This window comes from Gobio gobio (assembly GCF_949357685.1).
Source record: "Gobio gobio genome assembly, chromosome: 3".
NCBI classification, from domain to species: Eukaryota; Metazoa; Chordata; class Actinopteri; order Cypriniformes; family Gobionidae; genus Gobio; species Gobio gobio.
In genome coordinates, this window is record NC_137099.1 from 35,326,121 (window position 1) to 35,345,322 (window position 19,202).

A 19,202-nucleotide genomic window follows, 5' to 3' on the forward strand; every position below is an offset into this window, starting at 1 on the left:
TCACTGTCTGTCTGAGACAGTGGCCTTGTTGCCTTACGTGACTATTTATGGTGGGAATTACGCTATGGAAAAATATGACAAACTGCATTCCAAGACTTAAACTGGAAATGGTGGAAAAGAGCACACAATGAGTCTCAGAAGAGCTGAGGGGGAGCAGTAGATGTTCTCATGCTCATGCTCACATCCACAAATTACTGCTTAGCTATTATCCCTACAAAATTATATACAATATACATGTGTAAGTGTCTAAATAATGGATGAAGATGACGTTGATTTATAATAAATCAATAATGGGTGTGTTTTGGGCATCACATGCAATAAACCAATTAGAGTCTCATCTCCCATTCCCTTTAAAAGCCAGTTGCACTTACACGGCGGAATTTGCGAGTGGAAAGACTGAACGCTTCTCCAGAGAGGAATCCTTTTATTTTTAATATTTAAAAATGTTTGTGTGCTGCTGCTGTGTGTGTAATAAGCAGAGTGTACACCTGTTGTGCACCCGCCTATAGGCGCATATTACTCGCTCTTTAAATAACACACACAATACTGCGACTTTTGACTATTGACTTCAGACCAGGTTTTTGTTGGTCAATGGCACAGTCGAATTCAGTTGCCTTAAAATAGCAATGCGCCAACAATATGCCTGAACACACTTCATTTTCAGATCAGCACGGCCATGGGCGGAAAGATGGACATGAGTGCATTTGCTACAATGTGGCGCTGGACGTGAAAATGATAACTGCGTCGGGCTGAAACTAGCAAAAAATACTTGCATTGCACCTGGCGTCGCATTGCACTGGGTGTATGATAGGGCCCTAAGAGTCGTACTCAAGTACCCACGTAGTGAAACCATTCACTCATTTACCTTATCTTCAGACCAAGTCTGCAAAACAGCAAGCACATTATATGCTTTACACTCAGTTTGCAATTGTAAAACAAACTTTTTGCAAAATACTAAACACAGTTCTCTACATTAGACACATTGTTCAAAACGAACAGCTTTAAACTTTTCTTGGGTTAAATTATATTTGCTCGCAATTATTAATATTCACTTGTGTGTGCTTATATAAGTATCATTAAAAAATATTAGGATGTAAGTTATTAATGTTTTAAAATTTCACATTTAAAGAAATCTAGTGTTTGATCATGTCTATATGTATTCAAATGCAAAACCTAAAAATAAGTAAGCAGTTATGATCTGCAATACTTTTTTGAGCAACTAGATACATGTTTATTTATTAAAGAGCCGTACAGGCACCTATAGTGGGTAAACCATGGCATTACAAATTAAATGTATTATTTTTCCAGCCACAAAATGACTCTAATTTGCCTCTTTGTTACTGTTACTGTAATTTGTTAATTACACTAATTGTAATATAAATAAGAAAAATATTAGAAGAAAAACATTGATGTCATTGAATCATTAATGGACCATAATTATTGCACAAATAGTAGGCCTATTTAGTACCAAAAGTCTCCTCGAAGTATTCAATAAATATTATTAAACTAAAATATAGAACATTTATTTAATTGAAAAATAGTTAAGGTGTATAGTCACATTTGACCATCAATGAGTATGAGTGTGACCAATTAGTAAGGAATACCTGAGGGCTAAATACAAGAAAAACATTAACATTAATGTTAACAATGTTGCATCTCCATCACTCTCCCTAATAAAATGATACTGTAAATATGGTTGACGTAATCAATGCACACTATGCTGTACTGTTTACCAAGAATTGCTGCAAATACCTGAATAGTGAAACTGTCGTCTATCCATTCAAATGTATTGACACAGCGCTGGTTTGTTTGGAACTATTGAGAGCTCCGTGAACCACGTGACCGCGCGCACCGCCGGGAGATGAGAGCATGTCATAACTCTGTTTTTCAACACCTCTGGCTTTAGCTGCCACATTAGCGCCAAAACGCTATTTATTGTTTGAATTTCGAATTAAAACTTTAGAAATTGTAAAAGCTTAGACTATGTTTTATATCAAAAGCAGGTTTGGCCATTTGAGAGCGAGAGACGCGCGTGAGTGACCGCGAGAAAGCAAGGAAAGGAAATGCGGCTGAACGAATACTACGCGTGTTTTAAATAGAGTAAAAAAAAAGAAGAAGAATAACGACATGCAATATGTGGCGGCCGGTGTTGATTCTGTGGCGCACCGCCACGAATTAGTCTATGTGTGGGAAACACTGTTGAATGTTCCCCGTTGCCATGGCAACTCTCAACGGCCACCAGGACTTATACAGTTTTATAAAAGCTATTTATTGTTTGTTGTTAAGTGTAAGAATCACCTCAGAAAAAGGCGCAGTTGAAGCCCAGGACAAACGCTGTCAAGATGAGATGGTGTAGCCAGGCTATGTTTGTGTCATTATTCCAACATTATATGTTCATAACTCGTTACGAAATAAAAAGTTTAATACAGAAAAATGAACTTTCCTCTCTTGTCAACATTAGCCTGGTGTGAGTGCGCGCTCTTCAATTGCGTTAGTTGCTGACGCTATGGGGACACATCCTCACAGAACTAAGGCACGTGTAACTTCAGTGCGATATAAATAAGTGCTTAAATAGGGTGCCTACAAACATCAGCTTCATTGTCTTCAGTTAGCAGTGTGATTGTGTGTGGAAAAAGTCTCGTGTTTGTCAGGAGTTAGTTCAACGGAGGCAGGAAAATAAAAATAGGATATGAGAAAGAAAAAAATGTATACGTTATATTACACCAGGCGATGCACATGAGATGTGTGCCATCTGTTTAGGAGCTATGTAAACCGTGACTCTCTTCACGAGTGATGGGAGTGAAGCCTCTGAGCCTTGCGGTTTGGGCCTTTGCATCTCTGATGCATCTCTGATGGAGCTATCAGAGGAGCTTGAAGGGGTCTCCCTCACTTCTCTGGCTAGCTCTGCAGCTCTTGGATCTGGCCCGGAAGCCTGTGTAGTGGCTTGTTCCTGGTTGGATGAGAGCAGTTTGCTCGATTCTGGTTCCGAGGAACTAGATATGAAGTCAGTAACAGACATTACATCTAAATCTGATACTCTCCCCTCCAATCAAAGGCTTGCATACGGTGAGTTATTGGAGCTTATGACTCGCGTCATGTTTCGACTAAGTTTGAATTGGCGAGATTGTCCGTGGCCGCTTAGATGAAAGATACCAGTTCATAAGTCTCCAGCTCCAGTGTGCCTTCCCTTTCTTTCAGACCTGCACGCTGAGGTGGCGGGTTTGTGGAACCACATTTTATCTGCTCACATAGTTCCTTCAAATTTGAGTTATGCAAATATCGAGGGGATGTGTAAGCAGGGTTATGGACGGATGCCTTGAGTTTAAGACAGGGGTAGGCAAGTTCAGTCCTAGAGAGCCGCTGTCCTGCAGAGTTTAGCTCCAACCCTAATTAAACACACCTGAACCAGCTCATCAGTGTCTTCAGGATTACTAAAGCTACAGGCAGGTGAGGGTTTTTCAGGGTTGGAGTCAAACTCTGCAGGACAGCGGCTCTCTAGGACCGAACTTGCCTACCCCTGGTTTAAGAGAATTTGGCTCCCCGGGGACTTTGTCACTGAATGCTCCCCTTCTGCCATCCAAGCCATGCAAGATAACATCCTAGGCTGGCCAGTAGTATGCGGCAACATCCCGATGGTGCTGCAGGCATACCAGGCTGACCTACTCAAATACCTGTACCAGGGTGAGGGTCTATCCCCTAAGGCAGTTGCTGAACTGAGCATAGCCACAGACCTGGCCCTCCAACAGGCAGCCCACTCCATCAGCCTATCCATTGCGGCAATAGTGGCGACAGAGAGGCATTTGTAGCTTAACCTGTTGGGCATTAAGGAGCCTATCCATTGTGGCAATAGTGGCGACAGAGAGGCATTTGTAGCTTAACCTGTTGGGCATTAAGGAGAGTGAAAAGACCCCAGTCTCGCATTAGCTTTTCGGTGGAGAAGTTCAGGGAGGTGATAGTGCAGTCGGTTGTCTTCAAAAAAGTTGCTTCTGCTCCTTCTGTTTGAACGAGTTCTTGGAGAGAGGTAGCCTAGAAATCTAGATGCACCCTAGTGGCGGAAAATTTATTTTGCCGCGAGTGTAGTCTAGCAACTCTCGGTAGACCTCAGAGCTGGAAAAAACAAACTTTGGTCAGGCCAATCACAGCATGTGTAGAGTCGGTGGGCGGGCTTAACATAATGACGGAGCGGAGTTGTGGAGATTCTGCGTGCTACAGGTAAACAAAGAAGCTGATGACCAGCGTCTTTCAAATCGGTTTTGGCCGCTACTCTGGAAGACTTGGAGTTAAGCTTTTCTTTGAGGAAAGAACAAAGAACGGCACTTAAGTCATTCGTAAGAAAGGAAGATGTATTCAGAGTTTAATCTGTCAACTAACGTTAGCTCCACCTCGGTTGGTTGTGGCGCTATCCAATTGCGTGCAGAGGGAATTTGAAAGACAACCGTTTATCCCGCCCCTCGGATTGAGCCCTGTCAATGGTTTTCATCTTGATGTGGGTCTGGCTTGTCAGGCTAGGAGAAAGGAGCAGAAGGTGAGATTCATAACTCCGAGGAGTAGGGGGAAGAGGCGCCGAGCTGGGAGGAAGCCGAAATCCGACCTGAGGGCTGTGATTTCGGCAAGAAGGAAGGGAAAGATGGGCAATTGAGCTAGATAAAATTTGTGCTCTCACCCTTCTCTTTTCCTTACTATGCACATCAGGAGCTTACTATATGATGAGTATTAAGTGGACTATTTCGGAAAAATCCGTCCAGCTCTCTCATCGGCTGCACTCCCCAATCCTTTGGTTTCTAAGAAAGGCTATGCTCCTCATGGATATCTGTTGGGTTGAGCTTGACACTCAAGACCTTTCTTATCCAGTCTTTATTAGGACTTGAGATGGATTAGGCATGTTGATGTGGTCCAGACTTCAGTTTGGCCATTTTTTCACCTTGTTAGCCCTTCATCTGGTATCAAAGCCGAGTAAAAAGAACTGCTTTATGTAGGCCCGATGAGTCTCTTGCCCTTCCCAGTGTATTGTAAAAGACATAAGCAGGGCTGTGCTCTCTGACGGATATCCAGTAGGTGGAGCTGACAGGTGAATAGATAGGATAGATAGGAATATTGGTTATGTTAGGGCTTATGCTCACTTCCTAATGGGTAGAGCAATATGTTAATTTTTTTTTAAAGTAGAGCTGTACGGATGAAGGTTGAGGTGGTTGAGTCATGAAGCAACCCACACATTAATCTTTTGCCTTCTTCAGAATGGATACATAGTAAGGCTACAGCCTTGCAGACTCTTCAGTAGAATGGGTGGTACAGTTGACAGATGAAACTAAGATCAAATGAAAACTATTTTTCACTTGCCTCCTTCTCCAGTTTTTCTACTGAAGTTTTTAATCAAGGCTGCACTCCAGAATTTGGCTGTGAGGTTGAGCTGGGCAGATGGACTTGTAGTCCTTCCTAGTTTTATTCTATAGGAGTTTAAATATAATTGTTCTCCTGGGTGGTCCAATTTCTTTCCATTCTACTTGGTTAAGGTTGATCCTTCCTATGATGAGCTTGGCAGATGGAATCTGATACCCTCCCCAGTTCATAAACTGGGTGTTCAAGTAGGGCAGAGCATGCTCATTTGCATGCTCCCTTTGGTCCGCTGCTCTCCTAGGATTGTGCTTAGGTCTGGAATCGTATGTAGATATTTAATCTCTATATTTCATCTTCGCCTGGTTTAGCTGACGGGTGTGGTGCTATGAACTTAGCATAGGCTATGTCTGTTAGCTCTGCTCTTATTGATATACTCTGGCGCTCTGTGTGACATCATCACACTGCGTCAACCAATGATATTGGTGTGAAGTTTTATTTTGGGAAATGTATATTTTTACTTCAATACATTCCAAAGCATAATATCATACTTTTTACTCCACTACATTTCATAAAACATATTGTTCATCATATTTCAAACTGAATAAATCACTGTATAGATACTTGGAAAAACTTAAGTGCTTACTTAAATACAGTAAGTAAAATTACTTTGTTACTGTACACCGCTGTATACAAAGCACACAGAGTAAGAAATATAACATGTAATCATAGATAAACTTTAAATAAGTTACAGTATAAGATATAAAGTCACAATTATGAGGAATGAAGTTGCATTTACATGATATAAACTCGCAATCATGATATATACATTTGAAATAAAATGATTGAAGTCTGGATCTCACAATAATGTCATGTACAGTATTAAACTTTCAAAAAAGTTTAGATTTTGTATTGTGCATGTCTGCTTTAAGTTCTCTATGTTTTTAGTTTTTCCTGAATATCAGTATTAAGAATTAAGGTGCGATCAAATTTGCCATTGTTCAGCAAATTTTCAGGGGTAAAATCCAATTTCAATAGGAATTCACACTATTTAGGAATTCCTGTGAGCGCAAAATATTTCACAATGAAAATTTCGCAATAGATTCCACTTGCTAGGTTTGAAAGTGACTCCTTTGTGAGCAGTGCTTTATATATTGCTACACTGTAATGGACTTTTTTGCCCAATAATGTTCAATATAAAAAGTGTCAAAGCAACATTAAAGCTGTTGTGCATATTTCTGTACCACTAATGGCATCCGATTTAATTGCAAATATGTCTGTCTGCATCTTCCATTATTCAAACAGATTATTAGAAACAACTGCAGTGATTTTAAAAAAAGCATACCTATCCTCAGAATAAAACATTTTGTTTTATTTTTTTCCCTCTACATTGGGATAGAAATAATCCCTGTAGAGAACAGAGGAGAAGCTAATATTCTTGTTTCCTTGAAGGGGTGAGATATGGTGTACTCAAGGGAACTTATGAAGGAAAATACATAGAGTAAACATGTTTTTTTTTCCACTGTGGCCTGAATAAACCCTTCTTTTTGTGCTGAGATTTAATGCTTGAGCACTTATTTATTTAGTCTTGTGACTTCTACTACCCCTTGACCCTTGCTCTTACGTCCTCTCTTTAGGGTGATTCATTTCCACTTGCATACAAAGGATTGAATGATATTATTTAAATACTATCTTGAGGAGTTGTTTACTGTGGTAACACTGGTAACCTTTGCCATCATGCTACTTCATTGTCACATATCACATAATCCCCCTTTAGATCTAGTGTAACTCTGTTTCCTAGTAAGTGTTTCTTTTGAGGTTTAGTCATTTAACTGACTAGGTTTATCTGACCTTAAATTAGATTTAGTTTATAGTGTTGTGCAGATGAGTTTGGATAAGAATTTCAGATCAGGTCATCAGTCTAAGTAACCTTTGAGTATGAATAAAATGAGAATGAAATTACTTTATTTTTCAAAAAAATGTTTTAATTATTTTTTAAATTAAATTATAATAAGACAGTTCAGTTATCTTTAATAATCATATTTTTTGTGTGGTTATATATATATATATATATATATATATATATATATATATATATATATATATATATATATATATATATATATATATATATATATATATATATATATATATATATATATATACAGTGCCCTCCACAATTATTGGCACCCCTGTTTAAGATGTGGTTGTGGACTTCTAAAAATTCTCCTTTTTTTTTAAACAACATAGAACCCAAATGCAAAAAAAAGAGAAAAAGTACAAGTTACATTAACTACATTACTTTGGTGGTAAAAAAAATCACACATTTAGAAAAAAAAAAAAAACTTGAAATCATGTGTCCCACAATTATTGGCACCCCTAACAATTCCTCTGAAAATTTTTATTGATTTTTTTTTAAATATATTTTTCTGTAGTTGCTAAAGTTGGTCAGGGTATCTAGGAACTTTTAATTAGTAATTCATGACTTCCTGTTTCCCTGGGGTATAAATATTACGTGACACAGAGGCCTAATTCTCTTACCCATTTGTCAACATGGCAAAGACAAGAGAACACACCATTCAAGTAAGGCAGATGTGTGTCGACCTTCATAAGTCAGGCAATGGCTACAAGAAAATAGCCACTCGCCTTAACTTAACCTTAACCCGTATCTACAGTCAGAGGAATCATTAAGAAGTTTAAAACAACTGGAACAGTGACAAACAAGGCTGGAAGAGGTCCCAAGTTTATCTTGCCACAACGCACAGTGAGGAGGATGGTAAGAGAAGTAAAAAAATGTCCTAAGCTCACTGTCACAGAATTGCATCAAAGAGTGGCATCTTGGGGTCACAAAGTCTCCAAAACAACCATCAGACGCTCTCTACATGCCAACAAGCTGTTTGGGAGGCATGCAAGAAAAAAGCCTTTTCTCACTAACACTCACAAACGTAAACGTCTGGAGTTTGCTAAGCGGTACTGGGACTTCAACTGGGATCGTGTGCTTTGGTCAGATGAGACTAAGATTGAGCTTTTTGGCAACAAACACTCTAAGTGGGTCTGGCGTAAGACAAAAGATGAGTATGCCGAAAAGCACCTCATGCCCACCGTGAAGTATGGTGGAGGATCTGTGATGCTGTGGGCCTGTTTCTCTTCCAAAGGCCCTGGGAACCTTGTTAGGGTGCATGGCATTCTGAACGCTTTGCACTACCAGGACATTTTAAATAAAAACCTGATGGCCTCTGCCAGAAAGCTGAAGATGGGTCGTCATTGGGTCTTTCAGCAGGATAATGATCCAAAACATGTGGCAAAATCTACACAAAAATGGTTCAGCAGTCACAAACTCAAGGTCCTCCCATGGCCATCTCAGTCCCCAGACCTCAATCCAATTGAAAACCTGTGGGGCGAGCTAAAGAGGAGAGTGCATAAGAGAGGACCCAGGACACTGGATGATCTAGAAAGATTGTGCAAAGAAGAATGGTCAAAGATCCCTCTCTCTGTGTTCTCCAATCTTGTGAAATGTTATAGGAGGAGATTAAGTGCTGTCTTGTTGGCAAAAGGGGGTTGTACAAAGTATTAACATCAGGGGTGCCAATAATTGTGGGACACATGATTTCAAGTTTTTTTTTTTCTAAATGTGTGATTTTTTTTTTTACCACCAAAGTAATGTAATAAAATGAAAGGTTGGATTTTTGTCTTTTTTTGCATTTGGGTTCTATGTTGTTTAAAAAAAAGGAGAATTTTTAGAAGTCCACGACCACATCTTTAACAGGGGTGCCAATAATTGTGGAGGGCACTGTATATATATATATATATATATATATATATATATATATATACACACACACACACACAATAGTGTGTACAATAGTTCCCACATATTCCTGGATGTTTAGTGAATCAAGCTACATGCCTAGGTTCATTGAAGTCATTGCAGTGGCAAAATAAGGAAAAGAAGGTACACACACTCAAGTTAAGGCCACACTCCTTAAGCAGAGATTTATATCCAATCATTGTTTGTGTGTTGTCATGGGGTTTGCCACAAGTGCGTCCCAGGCTTCCTAGTATTTCAGCAAATGGCCATCTGCATATAAACGACCAGCTCTGAGACAGATCAGATCACCCAGCAGTCGCTTTGGTGAGAATATTGCCCAAGTGGAATGGAAACTTCATTTCAGGGCTAATATTAGCCTGGCCCTCTGGAAAATTCCTTCTAAAAGTTCACAAGCTGAGAAAAGGCAAAGAATTTGTTTGGTGTTTTTCTTGACAGTATACACAAAAAGAGGCTTTCACTTTTGTCTTTGGGCTATGTATTAAAGTTTCAGGAGAAACCTGCAAGGTTCACCCTCGTCCTTTTACAGGGTTTCAGACAGTTTTCATTTAGTTGAAATAAACACCAATTATCAGGAGCAGGAGCTCATTCAATCTTTCTTTTAAAGTTTTTTAGACAGCACAATGGTTATGACATGTTTGTCCACTCCAGTGGAGATATCTCACCAAGACTGGACTACTTTTGTTCAAAGACACAATACACAATATTTTGAGACTGAACCCAGTTACTCTAGACCTCTAGACCTTCAATATCAAAGACAAAACACTTCAGTGTTTTGGGAAACAGGGTCAGACTTTTGAGTTTTTGGCTTCATGTCATTGATGCTCTGAGATACTCTAGAGTGTTGGTTGTACAGGTACAGTACATATGTTTGATAATTTGTTAAGATTTAGTGTTGAAAGCACAATAGGATTGTTGATTGATGCTAATACCATAATCAGCCTGTAAACAGCAGTTACACATTGACTTTTGTCAGAATTTTGAAAGGCAATGAAAGTCAATGGGGTCCAGTGTTGTTTTGGACCCCACTGACTTTGGATTTATGGAGGAAAACTGTTGAAATGGGTCAAAAAAACACATTAAATGTTCCTTTATTTACAAATAGCTTAAACTGTTTTAAATCAAGAATGGTGTGCGACCTCTAATCAACCTCTAAACAAATCTATTATTTCCTAGGTAAATCTCACCTGGCAATAGTCCAACGGGTTAACAACGAAGGAGAAGGCGACCCATTCTACGAAGTTCTTGGCATTATCACCCTGGAGGATGTCATTGAAGAAATCATCAAGTCTGAAATCCTGGATGAGACAGACTTATATAGTATGTGCCATGAATGTCATGTACTTATGCATGTGTTTTTACAAAGAGCAGTTTAAAAAGTGCAAAGTGTAAAATCATGTAAAATGACAGTGTCATGGAGAAATGCGTATTTTGTCCTGTATCTAATGTCTTATTAAATAGTTATCCAATACTAGCTTGTTAAAATATGTTGCATTTTCCCCATTTAGTACTTTTAGTGTCAGAGTTACGTCAGCGCAAACCCTCTTTTGGCATTGGTGTTAAAAAACAACTGTCAGGATTTACTAAAGACACGCAGTGAAAACATAGCCTTGAAAAGGCATGGACAGTCATTTTTGAGGCTGACCTTATTGCATACAGTTGTTGGAGTTTCCCTTTTAGACGCAACATTTATGAGAGGAGAGTATTAAAATGAATAAAATAAAATTATTTACCGCACAAAAAAGCATGTCTTAACCAGATGCTAATTTGCAATGCTCTTGGTAGAATGCGTTGGTCATTCTGGAAATTATCCGGCTGCGTCTGTATTCTTTAATTTGCGTGTCGACGTGTATTCTTTTATGTTGTGTATCAGGCGCAGAACTTTCCACTCCCTTTGGCGCTTTTTTGGAATTGCGGTCTCTAGCTAATCCCCTGTTTAATAAATCTGGCCCTTACTTTAGTACAGTTTTATGTAATTCCATTTGAATAGATTGACATTATAAAAAGTGTTTACCTTTTATGGTAACACTTTACAATAAGGTTTCATTAGTTAACATTAGTTCAACATCTCACTATGGGAAACATCTCTTGTGGGGCCATCTGTGAAGCCCTATGCAATTACGCCTCCCGGGAAGCTCCACCCCATTCTATATAAACAGCTGCACTGGCCCAAAGCTTGAGTCCTTTTTTCAGTACACTTAGTCTTAGTTTGGTAAGACTAAACTGTCCAAAATACAAGCTACCACTTGTCAAAGGGTGTAAGGCCAAATAAAAAAAGAAGTGTAGTGTAATGCTTAACCAAGCATATGGTATAATAGACAAAAAATGAACTCACCAGTTGAACATGACTTCTTCTATGAAGTCTAACATGTCCAGAGCACCTTCTCACACTTGTCATGGTGGATGTGGAATTACTATTGCAGTTAAGGATCCGCACGTGGTATGCCCGGCATGTCTGGGCCCAGAGCATGCCCAAGCATTACAGACACCAATCTCCTGTAAGCAGTGCAGTAAACTTTCACCTGGAGTGCTGCGCAGAAGTGTTTGTACAGGACGTGTGTCGCGATCCCTCACAGGGGATAGACAGCACGGCATCCCCAGAGAAAATAGAATCTCCTTTGTCAATGACAAGTTAGGCTGGCCAGCTTAATCCTTCGGATGTGTTTGGGGAACCGGTTGCTTTCGAGGTGGAAATCAAACCATTCCTGAAGGTCCTACTGGGTGACTATTACGTTTCCGTCCTTGCCTCTGATGATCTGTTAGATGAGAGCGAGGAAGATATGTTTGTTCTCCAAACAGAGTCCCTGGGTTACCTTACAGAGGCAGACAGCAGCAGGGTGTGTAACACATTTATGGTCGTGACCCAGGGTGGCAAATCCTCATGATTCATTTTAAATTTAGATATGGTGGGCGAGATGGAGCTAACATATTAAAAAGAATAATTCAAGCTATTTTGTTTTGTTGTGATATATAGACACATTTTCGTCATGCATTCCATAGGTAAGAAATGTGTTTAATGCTTAACTTAAAAAGTTAAGAGCATATAGGCAACACACACACACACACACACACACACACACACACACACACACACACACACACACATATAAAGCATATTTAAAAAACTTCATTATAAATGTACATTTATTTGTCATATTAACAGCAATAATACGATATTCCTGTTTTCATTGCCTAGCTTTGTCATGGTTACATTCCAGGTGAAGATAATGAGGGAATTATGTGGTCTTTCAATGCTTCCTTCGCCAAGTGCGTTCCAAACGACATCATTATGACACACAAGTACCATGCTCCCTCCAAAGTGACTACTTCAAGGGCTCTGCCCTTCGGAGTGAGTGGGGCATAGGGATGCTCACTTACATTTGGAATTTACCCATTGACTTTCTTATTGAGTGAGTCGTTGAATCATTCATTCAGCCAATTCGTACAAACTGATTGATTCATTCAGTAATGAAACACCGCTTGTTGCTGAGAGATACAAAACAGTTCTGCTGTGGCTTTGTTTAGAACTATTTTCATTGGCGAAATATATTTTAATGTAAGTCATTTAATATTAAGCTCTTGTTTATTGAACTGTTCTATAAAATCAATATCACATTTTTGCAATATCTGGGGGGAAACAGCGCTCTCCATGTGATTGCTTAACAAATACTCAATAAAGAGCTGTTTTTTACTGCATTTTAATTTAGCAAATCTAGCAGTGAGAGTTTGCACTCTAAATGCGCATACAAATTGAGGGACATAATATTAGATTGCACATCCTTAAAACAAACAATTGCGATATTATAGACTATATATATATCGCACACCCCCTAATTTTCATCAATACTGTTATACACCAAGCACCCTGTAGAAACTATTGTTCAGAACACCATCTACAGTACTGGTAGAGAGCCTGTCGCACTTTCTTGCACAGACTTAAAGTGGTTATTAAGCACAAACCAAAATGGGGGGGTACAGACTGCAATTTGCTAGAAAACCCCCGGGTACACCCCCGGGACAGTCAAAAGTGCAGGAAGAGAAAGCAAACGTTTTGAGACAGGAAATAAATGTTCTCCTTTTCAAACAAGCAATTCAGTTGATGCCGGCAGAGGAATCAAAGAAGGGGTTCTTCAGTCAGTATTTTCTTATTCCAAAGAAGGGGTGAGGCATACGCCTTATTCTGGACCTCAGAGTTTTAAACGGATACCTGAGGAAATACAAGTTCAGAATGCTGACACATAAATCCCTGCTTCATTCTGTAAAGTGGGGAGACTGGTTCAACTCAATCGATCTTAAGGATGCATATTTTCACATCCAGACCCATTCCCAACACAGACCATTTCTGAGCTTTGCATTCAAATGAACAACATACGAGTTCAGGGTTTTCACGTTTGGTCTTTCACTTGCACAGTGCTTTTCACAAAATGTGTGGAAGCAACATTGACAGCATTGAGACAGTAGGGCATAAGGATATTAGCATATCTTGACGACGACGCATATCTATGGTTAATAAGTGCCAGATCAAGGGAGATGGTGGAGCTGCATACAAGGGCAGTATTAATACATTTTAATTATCTTGGGTTCGTACTAGTGAACCAGAAGAAGATCTCATTAAACCCAACACAATCAGTGGTATTTCTTGTTTTGAACCTAAATAACTTACTGGGCAACCCTCTCAGAGCAGAGAAGGAAGAGTTTATGGAACTGTGTGAATCAGTTTCGCCTGTAAACGACATTCTCTTTTTGGCTTTGTATGATACGACTGGGATTCATGGCTTCAGTCATTGCAGTCATAGCCTTTGGGACTGTTGTTCATGAGAGATATACTGCTTCTCTGAAATGAAATCCCTCCAGATGTCTGCACAAGAAGTTTACTGCAGGATGGATTCTGATTGGTTGTCAATGTTTTTATCTTTCATCAGCTGGATACAATCGTTCTGAAAGTGATTCCATCGACATCGTTTCTCTGTGCTGTTATCATTAGAGCCCGACCAATTTATCGGTCTGCCGATTTTATCGGCCGATATGTGCCTGTCGCAGATATATTGGCATTGGCGTATATGACGCAGATATCCCACTGATATGAACGCATGCCAAAACATGTCCACGCGTCTCACAGCGCGCAAATATTCACACAAAATGAAGTCAAAATGCCGATTTTGTCGAGTATTATCATAACATAAACATGAAATTTGCCAGTCACCGCCAGCATTGAAGTTTCATGGCCCACAGAATATCTTGTTGTATGAATATCTGAACATGCAATATATCAACAAAAAAAGAACAGAGCCTCTGTTTTATTCAAGCTTCATGCATTCTTTTTTATCAACAATTGAATATGGGTACGTTTCATGAAAAAAAAGCAACATTTTGAAGAAAAAGCTGAGAAAATCGTGTTTTTAACGAAGAGTTTTGGCTGGTACTGTACCATATACACATAAAGAATATCGGCCGATATATCGGTATCAGAATTTTTTACTCCTTAATATTAGTATTGGTATAAGCTCCCAAAAACCCATATCGGTCGGGCTCTAGTTCTCATTATAGCTGTGGCGTGAACTCTGCTATTCTTTAAAACTGAGACCGATTTTTAGAACTATATCATTATCTTTATAGTTATCATTCTTGGTGTGAACGGGCCTTTAGTCAAGTCAGACAACACAACATTGGTTGCTTATATAAACAGGCATGGAGGCATCTGCTCGAGAAATCTGCATGCCCTGGTAAGGGGGAGTGCTGCTATGGAACTAGAAACCCTTGCGTCCCTCAGAGCGAGACACGTTCCAGGCCTAGTAAATATCGGGGTGGACCTGTTGTCGATGGGGAATCATCACCTAGGGCAGGGTTCCTTAAATCCATGCATAGTTTATTTCCAACCCTAATCAAACACACCTGAACAGGCTAGTCAAAGCTTTCAGAGTTCTTAGAAAATTGAAGGTAAGCGAGTTTGAGCATGGTTTGAGTTAAACACTGCAGGACCAGGGCTGTATTCGAGGAACCCTGACCTAGGGGAATGGAAGCTCCACCCAGAGATGGTTCATGAGATATCGGGCAAATATGGCCAGAAGAGGGCCTGAATATTGGGCGTTTTCTATATCCTATAGCGAGATGTCAAACGAGTCGACCAATAGAGTTATGGTTGTAACCTCCGTTCTCTGAGGGAAATGAGTAAGACATCTCACCAGAAGGCCTCTTATTCATCCGCTCAGAAGAGCTGTAAAGTATGCCATTTTGGGCCAGTGCTGCTGTTTATATAGGATGGGGTGGGGCTTCACGGGAGCGCTGGCCTGATAGGTGTGACTGCATAGGGCTTCACGGATGTCCAAGCCAGAGGCATTTCCCATAGTAAGATGTCTCACTCATCGTCTCACTCATCAGAGAACCATAACCAAACTACTTTAGTTAAAATGAATAATACTTCTACATAATTTATTAATCTTAAACACTATTCGCACGGGATTAGTATTACCTGGTGACCTCTAATCATTTGTAATAATCGCGATGATTGTCTGTGATCTTAATCCTGGGCGAATCGGCAATATCTGTAATTTCTAAATAGGGATGCACCGAATCCAGATTTTTGGGGTTCGGGCGAATACCGAATCCACTGGTTAATATTCGGGCGAATCCGAAACCGAATACCAAATCCTTCTCCCATCCTCAGTCCATTATTACAGTAAACACATTAATGAAGTAAACAACGTCCACAGCAATGTAGGGATGCTATTGACCATTTAACCGTTAACCGAAAGTAAGAACTTTGACAGATTAATACTACCAGTTACCAGTTTTTAACGCTTTTTTGTTTGTTTGTTTTTTGATGCATGGTTAAGAAAAATATGCTGTATAGCGTTATTTGTTCACTCATGGAGTGCGTCGACATGTGCAACCACAAACCAGATATATCTCTCAAAATGAAGCAATGGAAAAGCTTTCTGTGTGGGACCATTTCGACAGAAAAATACAGCAGTAGGACAAGCTCCTGACTGGTGGAAAGCAAATGAACGGCGCTTCCCGAGGCTGGCCACTCTAGCGAGGCGTTATCTCTGTATTCCCGGGACATCAGGTCCATCTGAAGCCTTGTTTAAGGCTTTTAATAGTGTGGTTTTGGTCAAGTTTACTAAAGTAAACATTGACGTGTATGTTCTTCTCGCTGCTGTTTCCTGATGGTTTATAGAACAATTACCCCGAGTCGTCCTCTGTCGTTTAAAAGAAGCACACAACGGAGAGCGCAGGAGGCGCGCGCGCGCTGTCAGCCGAGGCTCGCGAGCTGCGGAGACAGAAGGATTGTTTTCTGCCGCGGGTTTAACTGTCAACAGGCTGCGCTCCAGACTAACCCACATCACTTAGACATGTTACTTAAAAAACAAACAAACAAACAAAAAACATACAAGGTGTGGATTGAGGTAGCCTAGGCCTTCTATTTTTATTTGGGAAAAAAAAACGATTCCGGTTCTTTAAAGCTTACGGATTCAGTGTATTTTCGTTTTGTCATCTTAATTTGGTAATTATTTAAGTGAAAAATATTTAGTGTAGGCCTATGTATTTTATTCTTTTTATTTATATTTTATCTGATCTATATGCGGCTGTTTGCACGGTAAAATAAAATACATTTTGGCTGCTGTCTGTAGATTCCTTCATACACAACTCGTATTCTCTTGTATGTTTCATACGCAAATGTTTTAACAGAGGCTGTTGTTTAGGGTCCTTGTCATCACGAGACAAAGCGGCATTGCAAATTGAATATGTAGCTCGACTTGAATCGCCTTCTTTTGACTTAAAGTAGCAAACTGCCACGTTTTCTGTTCATGAGTTCCATTTTCACTTTCAATGGCGGCATCATTACGTTCGACCAGCGGGGCGCGCATAGTGCAAGCCTAGGGTTCGGGTTCGGTGGAAAAAAATTCTGAGGTTTGGCAGAAACCGTACCCCGTCAAAAAGCCCAATATTCGGCCGAATCCGAACCCTGTTTCTAAAGTAATAATTCCCCTACAAATGACCTCCCATATTTCGCCGAACACAGAGGTTCTGTGATAATAGTCCCGTGTGAATCTGTATTTCTGTGATTTTGGCATGGTCGTATATAATGGGTTTTTGTTTCCTTTGCGCCTTTTTATCGAACTTTCGCAAAGAATAGAGGCTGCGTTGGAAACATTTTAAAGTTCATTATACAACTATACAATTTGCAGAAAGAGAAAGCTGAAAACCATCAGAAGAGCGAAAACAAAAAGAGTAAATTAGATGGAGATGGATGATGTGAGGGTGAGGACATTTTCCCACCGGTTAATCGACGTGTGATAACACCGGTATCACCGGCAGGGGCTTTTAAATTGCTAATTCTAAACCAAAAGTAAAATGTGCATGGCCGCACAGGCATAACGGTGCAGAGCAGCACAAGTGTTTAATTTAAATTAATTACAATGAAAGTTGAGCTTTTTTATAGTAATAAAAATCATCTTGTCAGTCAGCTTGTGATAAATGAGATTTGACTCCTGCTGATCTGTGCTGCGACTCTCGTTCGGTTCACGCTATATTAAGCAGACACGTTCAGTTTTTTAATTGTAGTGTCTGTTCTCTAACTGAACTAAATAATTTGTATTTCTATAAAAATCAAAACGATGGTGGGCAAGTGATGTAATCTGTGTTGTGGCTTAACACAGACAACACGACTTATCGCAGAAAGCCTAGATGACATGTATAGCAGCATGCGGTTAGACACAATCTTATGTTTATGATATATCATACAGCTATACCTATAACGACAAAATATTTTGAAAGATCTGAGTCATCACGCCGGAGACGGGTTTATTGAGAATGCCGTGTCGATGAGGCAATTATTAGATAGAAATATTCGAAAGATCGTAGTCATCACGCCGGAGACAGGTTTATTGAAGATGGCGTGTCGATGAGGCAATTATTAGATAGGAATATTCGAAAGATCAGCCGGAGACAAGTGTATTGAGGATGTCGTGTTGAGGAGGAAATTCATTAACTAACAATGAGTAATACAAGTGTTACAGTATTTATTAATCTTTTTTTAACGTTAGTTAATAAAAATAAAACTGTTTATTGTTAGTTCATGTTAGCTAAGGTTAATTAAATAATGAATATAGATTCCAATAATGTATTAGTAAATGTTGAAATTAACATGAAATATGATTAATAAATGCTTTAGAATATTTTTAATTGTTTGTTCATGGCAGCCAATGTGGATAACTAATGTTAACAAATGGAACCTTGTTGTAAAGTGTTACCCAAAAACCTTTTTAGGTATCATTATAAATATTTGTACAAACATATTAGGCAAGAATTTCATTTAAAAAAATTCTTCCTCTTTCATCCCATTTTTCCGACAGCCGACAACAAAACAAAAAAGAAAATCACCCATCGAGAGAGGAAGCAGGATTTCTCGGCTTTCAAGCACATGGACAATGAAATGAAGGTTAAAATATCACCTCAGCTTCTACTGGCTACTCTGCGTTTCCTAGCAACAGGCAAGTGTACTGCATTGCTGCTTGATTTACCCCAGTGTCCTGTGACTGTAGTATGGTAAGGGCGCTCACACAGAAGAGCTTTGCCTCTGGTTTTTGGTGAAAGTTGTGCCATGGTGTTGTTGTTTTTCTTTCCTTCTTTTTTTAGGGAGGGGGGGGGGGTGGGTGGGGGGTGTTGCATTCTAAGGTTTGCATTTAATAAGAAGCAGCTTGTTTGGGTTAGTGTATAGCAGAATGACTTGGAGCACATTATAACTTTACAAACAGCTGACAGAAAACATCTTTTCTGACTTTTTTGTTTCATAAAGTGTGTTTCTCCAAGAAAGGAAAAATATTTGGTGTAGAAGCCAGAGTAGAATTTTTGCTATTGTTAAAGTTTTTGTTGCTGTAATGCACTGACAGATATTTTTTTTAAGCCAGATTGTAAGAAGCATATACATATACATAATACATATTAGATAAATAACATACAGTGCCGTTAAAAAAGTTTGGAGTCGGTAAGTTTTTGAAAAAAGTATCTTTTGCTCACCAAAGCTGCATTTATTTGACCAAAT

At 39.4% G+C, this 19,202-nt stretch overlaps 1 protein-coding gene across 1 annotated transcript in view; it reads left to right on the forward strand.

Moving 5' to 3' along the window:
- cnnm2b (cyclin and CBS domain divalent metal cation transport mediator 2b) overlaps positions 1-19,202 on the forward strand; it is a 58,288-nt gene that overhangs the window by 22,801 nt on the left and 16,285 nt on the right. The window contains exons 2-3 of the mRNA XM_079811574.1: positions 10,334-10,477; positions 18,514-18,651. Coding sequence (XP_079667700.1) covers positions 10,334-10,477; positions 18,514-18,651 — 282 coding nt within the window. The remainder of the gene's footprint in view (positions 1-10,333; positions 10,478-18,513; positions 18,652-19,202) is intronic.